Source organism: Drosophila virilis, chromosome 5, assembly GCF_030788295.1.
Source record: "Drosophila virilis strain 15010-1051.87 chromosome 5, Dvir_AGI_RSII-ME, whole genome shotgun sequence".
Classification (NCBI taxonomy): domain Eukaryota; kingdom Metazoa; phylum Arthropoda; class Insecta; order Diptera; family Drosophilidae; genus Drosophila; species Drosophila virilis.
In genome coordinates, this window is record NC_091547.1 from 23,934,528 (window position 1) to 23,943,258 (window position 8,731).

At 40.8% G+C, this 8,731-nt stretch overlaps 1 protein-coding gene across 2 annotated transcripts in view; it reads left to right on the forward strand.

Moving 5' to 3' along the window:
• Positions 1-4,333, forward strand: part of uzip (beta-pore-forming protein unzipped) — a 38,476-nt gene extending 34,143 nt beyond the window's left edge. The window contains exons 4-6 of one of the 2 annotated variants that reach the window (XM_002048941.4): positions 1,716-2,474; positions 2,542-2,888; positions 2,950-4,333. In XM_002048941.4, the coding sequence (XP_002048977.2) occupies positions 1,721-2,474; positions 2,542-2,888; positions 2,950-3,369 (1,521 nt within the window). In that variant the 5' untranslated portion in view covers positions 1,716-1,720 and the 3' untranslated portion in view covers positions 3,370-4,333. Of the gene's footprint in view, positions 1-1,664; positions 2,475-2,541; positions 2,889-2,949 lie in introns of both variants that reach the window. The other variant, XM_015174042.3, reaches the window with a different exon arrangement.
• The last annotated feature ends 4,398 nt before the right edge of the window (positions 4,334-8,731 follow it).

Genomic DNA, 8,731 nt, shown 5'->3' on the forward strand with positions numbered 1-8,731 from the left:
AGCGCTAAGGTTAGACGTTGGCAAAGAGAAAGCCACGACACAATGCAGAGTGCCAAGAGTGCGGACAGCAGACGGACGGTAGACGAAGACAGACCTTAGACGCAGCTCTAGTGGACAGCAGCAGGACACAGAGGACACAAAGTTGCCTGCCTTAACAATGGCTGCTAATGAATAAACATGGCGTCGACTTTACTTCCGCTCTAGCATTAAATACTCTCCATTGTAGAGGGTATTTAGATTTTGTCATAATATTGAGGAGATATGGTCGTGTATTTTGATCTGACTGTAGTAAACTGATACGAGAGACGTTTTCTTTTCTTATATACACTACTATTTATATATTTAAACGAGTTTCTTCCGACTGACTGGCTCGTAAGAGCTAGAAAGCTGAAATATTTATTGAATCTTCAACTTGGTATAAAAAACATGGCCAAGCTCCTGCGTTGCTTGCCTACCTAAGTGTCCGACTAACAAGCAAGTGGTTGCCGGTTCGAATCCAGAATTAAATATGATAAACAAACATTTATATAGTATGTTTCTATTGTGGCTAAAGTTTTTGGAAGCTACGGAATTACTTGCATAGTGTGAACCGGGCAATGCCTAGTAGTTTATTCAGTGACACATATTCGACAAAATTTGTCAGCTAAGAACTTTAAAAGTGAATAAAATTCTCAGCAACATAATTGTATTATAACTTATATGAACTTAATCCAACTGGCATAGAAAGAACTTATCAAACGTTAGGGTATTCACTGTTCGGCTTGCCAAAATCTGTTCCTTTTCATTCTGTTCTGTTTTTGAAAGTTACGTATACGCCATGAGTTGGCTGCGCAAACAAGCGACAAATTTATTGGAACAACAACATTGAATGTCCCATGGCGCAGCACGGACAATGTTTCGCCTCATGTCCATGTATTCCCCAGTCTGAAGTGGACATCATCGTGTCTGTGTTGCTGACATTGACGCCTCTAATGATCAGTGTCGTAGTCGACGTCGCCGCCTGACAAGTTGTTGTTGTAAAATGCTGTCACGCCCCCACACACACCAAATGAATTTGGGTATTCGATGGCTAGGCTTTGTTTATCCCATTTAAGCTTTTAATGGCAAAATGTGGGCAGTAGGAGTAGCAGGCGACCAAGCGAACTTCCGCCGGGGACTCAGTCGTGTTCTGGCCACATAGGGGGCTCAGACCAAACCGAGTTAACTGCAAGCCTTGTCAGCAGCAGCACATGGCTTACGACAGTCCATTAGGAATGCGTAGTAAAGATACTTTTTGAAGTCAAATTTAATAGTGTTGGGAGTTTGCCAGCTGATAAAGCGAAAGTTTTATTCGCTCGACTGTCAAAGCAGTTCAATTGAAATCGAAAGACAAAGTTTGAACCTGCACTGATGCCTAGTTGGTCTGAAAAGTTTGTGTTGATAGACAAGCAAGTGTTCAACGCTAAACTTATAAAAAATCAATGAATGGTCATTTAAGACACAAAAAATCTTGTAGTTCCCAAGTCGTTTTAGAGTAAAATAAAATAAATAAAAATTGGAAGGAGGTCACGAATAACTGAAGAGGAATTGTCAAAGATTATGCTCAAGATAGTTAGAATTGTAACATACTTTATCTAGTCTCCAACCTGTTTTCTAAACTCTACCAACTTTTTCACCACTTGTAGAGTATTCCTCAACACGCATTGGGCACAACAGTAAAAATAAATAATATATAGCAAGCATGATCAGACGACGAAGTACAATCAACAGCATGAGCTGTACAACCAGTTCCCTCTTGGGCCTATCAGGCATTGGGCTGCTATTCGCGTTGCTGCAGCTGCAGATTGCACCCAGCCAGGCTCATGTACATCCGGTGCTCACATACAAGAACGCCTCCACGCAGCTCGGCCAGTTGGTCACGTCGAGCACCTTGGTTTGGGAGAGCTACGACCCGAAGGATGCCAAGCAGATGCAGTCAGCCGTCGAAGGCGGCAAATACATAACAGAGGATGAACATTATCCCATCTATGTTTGCCGCGTGACTATCGATGGTGTGCGCACCTCTGGTCATACCGAGAAGGTGCAGCAGAAGCACGTGTGCGTTGCCGCGCTCTACAAGCACAGCATCAACGAGCACTTTGATGTGCTGATGAATAGGGGACATCTGGGCAAGATCGCTTGGAAGCACTGGACCAAATTCAACGCGGGCATACCCGTAGGCGCCATACAAATCGGCGACGATTCCTACATTGGACGCCATCGCGCGGTGCATCATGCGAATGCCGAGGGCGGAGAGACGCATCGTGGTGCCGACTACAATCTGGGCAGACTGGAGCCACTGGGTCTGGGCAAGATCAAAGTGGCGGAGAGCGAGGGCGAAAAGTACTACGATGAGGGCGAGGTGCTGGTCGAAACAGAGCCCTTCAGCTACGAGCTGCGCGACATCAAGCTGGATCGCCTGCGCACCACACTGCGCGAGAACATGACCGAGCTGGGTGAGTAGAGCATCGGGAGATGCCCAGGATTTTTTATGACTAAACACACCACTTTCCACTTTTTTAGCCAGCGGAATTCTGGAGAACCGTGGCGAAACCTACGACACCATGGAGAAGGTGATGAGTTACAGCTTTGACTATCTGCAGTACTGGGGCTCACATGAGGGCGTTGCCAAGGGTCTGCCCACCAAGATATATGAGAAGAATGGAGCCGCGCCGGCCGAAATCAATTGGGCACTGAAGCGCGGCGAGAAACGCCACGAGAACAAGGCTGTCTACAGTAAACTCTGGCCGGGCACGGCTATCAACGTGACGCTGCGCGGCAACTATGTGACCCTGGAGGCGCCTTACACCGCCAAGCTGTCGGCTTTCTACTACGACAGCGAGAGCGTTTCGCGCAAGATCAGCGCCGAGGTATGTGCTACATATATATTCCATCGCTTTGCCAGCTTAATCCTTGTCCAATCCCTTGCAGGTGCGCAAAAGCTACTTGAAAGATGTCAAAATGGAGTTCAGTCCCGTCTATTGGATTGAGAATGGCACCGTCGTGCCAACGACCACCACCACATCGACCACATCGACAACGACACATGCGACTACCACCAGCACCAATGAGCCAACGCCCATACACGAGCCGCCGCTGGTGCGTGTCGAGCATGTGGGCGTTAAGCATTCCGGTCCGGATTCGCTGGAGAAAACGTTAAATGATTCAACCGCAACCAACGAGATCAGCTCAAATGAGGCGCCCGAGAATATGTCCTCCAAGGACGCAGCGCTCGCTGGCTTCGGTATTGGCGGCGGCAACAATAAGGCGCCAGCCACAATAGCCGCAACAGGACTTGCTGGAGTCGTCGGCAGCAGCATAACGCTAATCTTGATGCTGTCAAATCTGTAGATGGGTTGGCCAGGGCCAGGTCTGTGGCAGAAGGGTCTACCCAATTAGCATAGCGTTTAATTGTTGTTGTTGTACCTGTTGTACCCGTCTTTGAGAGCGTGTCGCGAGCGTAGAGAGACAGACACACAAAAGTGGAAAGATAGACAGACATAATATTTATAGAACGCCCAAAAAAATATTTAAAAAAATCAAAAACCGGTTAGCTTTCTGTGTGGGTGTTCATTGGATGTTAGAGGCGAACAAAAGTTGATATTTTTTATACTTGTCCCCCAATGCCTGCTTCTTCTTCTATCTCTACATATATATATATATATGTATATATATATATATACCGTAGTAGCAAAAAGAAATTGAATTTTAAGAGACAAACATAAAACATTCCTAAACTAGCCCCTCACAAAAGGAAATGAATCAAAAGTACATATATATACACAAATACAATATATATATATATATATGTATATGTTTATATAGTCCGATAAACAATATTGAGCATATTTTAAAGCTGCTTTGCATAGTTTCTTATCCTCATTTTCCGGCTTTTTATATTAGTTTGTTAAGGCGCTAAAGCATTCACAATAAGCTGTAGGAAAAGTAAATGAATTATTTGATCGGTCGTTTGATAGAGGGTTGATATAATATACGCTCTATGATATGATGTATATGTCTAAAATGTAAAATCTATGTAAAACATAAGTATATGTATATGTATGTTTAAGTGAAACACTCCAAATATGTAAATTAGTTACTAATTATTTTCTTTTATGTGCCCGCGTCCCCCCCTCCTCTACCCAACCAAAACTTCGGCTATATTTTGCTCGTATACACTTCTTAGTTTAACATACTCATATGTCTTGTATTTTGTTTTCGAAACTGTGTTGAAATTCCAAAAAGCAAAGAATCTCGTAAAGCTCTAATTTCGTTTAAAGTAAAGCAAACAAAAAATAAAGCTTGTACATTGAAATTGTTTTAAATTTACGGTTGGCTTACAACTATTGATTGACAGCTAGAATTTACTTTTAATTTACCAACACTTTTCATGCCTTTACTTGTAATTCAAGTTAAAAATCAATTGGCTGCATAAATCTTACTTTACACTTCATTTTAATTTTAGTTTAAAGATCAGTGTTGGCTTATACACTTTACTGCTGGCACTTACTGTTAACTTTCCAACACTTTTATTCTATTTGTTTTCAAAACTCTTGCCAAATAATTCATGCAATCAGCTGCCTAAACTTGTTAACTGAATTAGCATTGATTTTGAAAGCACTGACTCAAGCCACTCGATCAAACTGCTGTGTATATGAAATGATATGATATGATGTGTGTGTATGCTGTGTAAACATTCGATTGCCTTGTATACCAAATGTTTACAGAACTTGACATTTAAAAGTTAAATGTAGCTGATGGATAGGTTTTGTAATGTTTTGTTGCGTTTCGTTTTTCTTGGACATGGAAATTGCTTTTAACACGAAAGAGGCTAAATTAAATCTTTTGTCCAGGGGCTAACTTCATGTGAATCTACTAAACAACTAATTTGAGGGAGAATTAATACTAAGTGATAATTTTGTTGAATATTCAGATTTCTGTTCTATGGAATTCGTATATGACTGCGCCAAAATCACTTCGAACTTAGGAGTTTTGTGGTAAGACCAAATCTTTTTATTTTTTTACGTATGTCTATTGCCTATTAACTTAAGAATTCTTGACCAATATCTTAAATGAACAATCAACAGACACCTCAAAACGGTTTCTCTAGACACGATCTAAGTGGCTTCTAATTATCGCTATGATATATGCCCGACACAACGCGCCATTAGGCTCACATTTATTACCCAATTACAACACCTGCACCTGATTTTTTCTAAATACTCTGTGAATATACTGACAAGGAGGCATATTCATTTTATTTAACCTTTTGGTAACATTGTCAAATAAGTCAAACGTTTATAGTTATTCGGGTACTAGAAGGCGGGCAAGCCGAAAAAATCTGTAGCTTCTCATATTGCGGCTAATATGGTTGATATTTCCTATCTTTACAATTTGAGAATAGAGAAAAATTAAGTATATTTGGATTAAAGATTTCCAAGTACTTTGTGAACAGAGCATAGCGCAGTCGTGTTCACCCGTTTGCTACTAGTTTTTTTTTTCTATTATTTATTTCTTTTGTCAGCCAATTACAGCAAACAGTTTGACAGTTAGACAGCCAAACAATGGGATAAAGCCAGTTGGTTGGATGTAGATAAACAACAGATGTCGTCTATTAGTCATACGCGTTCTGAGCCCAAAAGATATCATAGACCGGCTCTGCGAGGCACGCTAATTAACAACAGCACGCAATTCGTAATTTTGTTTATATTTTATGCGAGCTTTTGTCAATTTAAATAACAAATTAGCGAATGGAACTGCCATGCAGTCTGGCCGGGGTCTTTCGATTATAATGCAAAGCACGCTGAGCCGCGGCTGCGATAATGATATATGTCTAGATACATATGCATATATACATGTGTGCACCTATACTTATCGCGGCTATTACTACGATTTTTTATTACACTTCAAATCAAGTGTCGGTTCTGCGCCGTTGCGAACATTAAACAAAAGGCCCACCGAAAAAGCGGTTTTATTTTGGATTTTTATGGTTTTTGGAATTTTTTGCCTGTTTTTTTTTTTTTTTTTTTTTTTTTTTAAATTGGAATTTGCGTTAGTTGTTTTTGGTGTTGGGCTATAAATATTTTTAAAGCGTGACCACATGAAATCGCTTTTTCTAAACGGGTTCCCAGCAAATGCCAATTGAACTGCTGCCGCTGCTATTGTTATACGGGGGCGTTGGTAACTGGGCGTGGCTGCTGCCCAATCTTATGGCTCGAAGCCCGGGGCACGTCTCGGATTTACAAAAGCGCGTGTGTTGCGCCACTTTTTGGGGCGGGCAGAGTTGATTAACCCCATGAACTCGTGCTGTGAACCGCCAACTGGCAGTTGCTGCTCGCTTCTCATTAGCTGGTTAATATATCTGTACGGAAAGTATGCTGCCAAGAATGGCAAAAGCTTTGAATTTGATATATTTCCAGTTTCTAACTGGCTATTTAACGTGCCAGATGATGATAGCATTCATTTACACGGCTTGTCCGAAGGTACTTGATTCAGCCCTTGGTTAATGCTTTCAAAGCGCCTCGAAGTAAATTAATTATCAGAAATCCGGACTAGGTTGTATGCTTGAACCATTCGAAAATGGCTAAAAAAAACTGGCAGAAGGAAGCATATCCGACCTCATAAAGTATATATATTTTTTTTATCAGCATCAATCTATCTGTCTGTCTGTCCGATCGCCCTTCTGTCCGTCCGTCCGCATGTATGAACGCAAGCATCTCGGAACCTTAAAGAGCTGGAGACTTGAAATTTGGGTCGTAGGGCCCCATTCGAACCGATAACTTGCCCTTTTCCAAAAGATTAATTAAAATCTATATCGAAGGTCTGTTCATAAAGGGACTATCTTAGGTTTTAAGAACTCGAGTCACCAAATATTAATTCTAGAATAGAATAGACAGATCATGCATAGGAATATTCTCTCGCATTTGGATTTGATTGAAGAAGGTTCAGGGGATTCACTTTCTAATAGAGCGCTAGTTTAACATAGTTTCCATTATCGAAATAATTGAAAATTAACGCAATATTTAAACCGTAAAAGCAAGCAAGCTAAATTGTTTATATTAGTTTATTGATATTTATAAATAATATTATTTTTTCTTGCGTTTGGTATATAAATAAAATATTCAATTAATTTGTGGCTTACTTTCGATGAAAATTGCAAATCAAAATTGTTTTTAATATATCAAAGCCAAATGCTAATTGACTGGCAAACAAATTCAAATATTCGTTTGTTGCGGTCAACGTTGCTTTTTGTTTATTTTTCTGCATAAATTGAAAACAATTTCAGCGCATTTATCGCTGCAAAATAATCTGCATATATTTAATGCGCCCTGTTGAGGATGAGGTGCATCTATCCTGGTCCGCTCGTCGCGCTGCTTGGCTGGCGCGTTCGTCTAACCAAATTTTATGCATCGGTACGCTGAAACAAAAGCCGGCCGCAAAACCACCTGCAACCCTTTCGTTTCACGGCTTTGGCTACGGCTTTGACGTGTGTTAACTGAATTTTTAAACCGGCCGGTTTTGCAGCTTGGCAGCCTCGAGGCTATCGGCGTGCAATCTGTTTACTGCATTCAGGCGTAACAATTGCCCGAGGTGACTATGACCTCTGTATCCGTGTGTGTGTATGAGTGTGTGTGTGTGTTTGAGTGCACACTCATGAATATGAATTTGAACTGCACTTTGCACAATTTACGTGCAGCTTCGTTGACGCTGTTTACGCTTCATAATTTTATATATATACCCTACATCTATCGAAAAGGGGCTTAATGACATAGTAAAAATGTACGTACCAGGGAAAAGTTTGAATCTGCAAACATATAAAATATATATGAATATTCTTGAATATAACATCAACAGCGAGGTCGAAATAAAGGTTCCTATGTACTTTTCGCAGATGGATAGAACTTATATAAAATTATGGATAACTTTGAGAAGGATTAAAGGTTGCCATAGGTCATTCAAATATATAACTTATTACAAGTTATCGACAACGTTCGAAAATTTTCAAATTATCGATGAATACCTTCTTCAAATTACCGTTATATTTTTATAACATTTTAATTAGTGCTAACATTCCATAGTCCTTAAATTATATTTTGTGTTCCATATTGGGCAAAAAATCTATAGATTTCGATAATATTTGGTTATTATCGATACCATTCCGCGATGGGCTGCAAATACCCAAAATATCAAAGCATACATTTCCCATAATGCGGGCCTAAATAAGAAGCATCGCGTGTGTTTGTGTAAATGTGCAGGGTATTTCTTATTCGGTCACTATCGCCCAGAACACTCTTCCTGGTTATTATAGGTATTTACAGAAGCTGACATATTGTATCCTATTATGTGGTGTGATAATGCCTCCGTGTGGTTCCAGATATTTATTGCCTTTGGGATAACCATTGGCAGTAATGTAAAATACCCTAGACTGCGTGAAATAAGGGGGCATATTGTTTGAAGCTAGGCGTGTTTAATATATGTTTATTTACAGAAAAATGTATATCTGAAATGTGGATAGGTTTTCGATAGATGTCCTAGGAATTTGTTGATGCTGCGGTGGTCACGCTAAACGTGCTGGCCACTGTGCTGCTGCTAGAAGAGTTAGAGCTTGTGGAGTTGCGTGAGCCCTGGCCGCCTCTGCCCGAGCCCTGTTGGCCACCCTGGCCGCCTCTTGGTGCTCCAAAGCCCTGGCCGGCAGCTAAGGCTAACAAGCCAA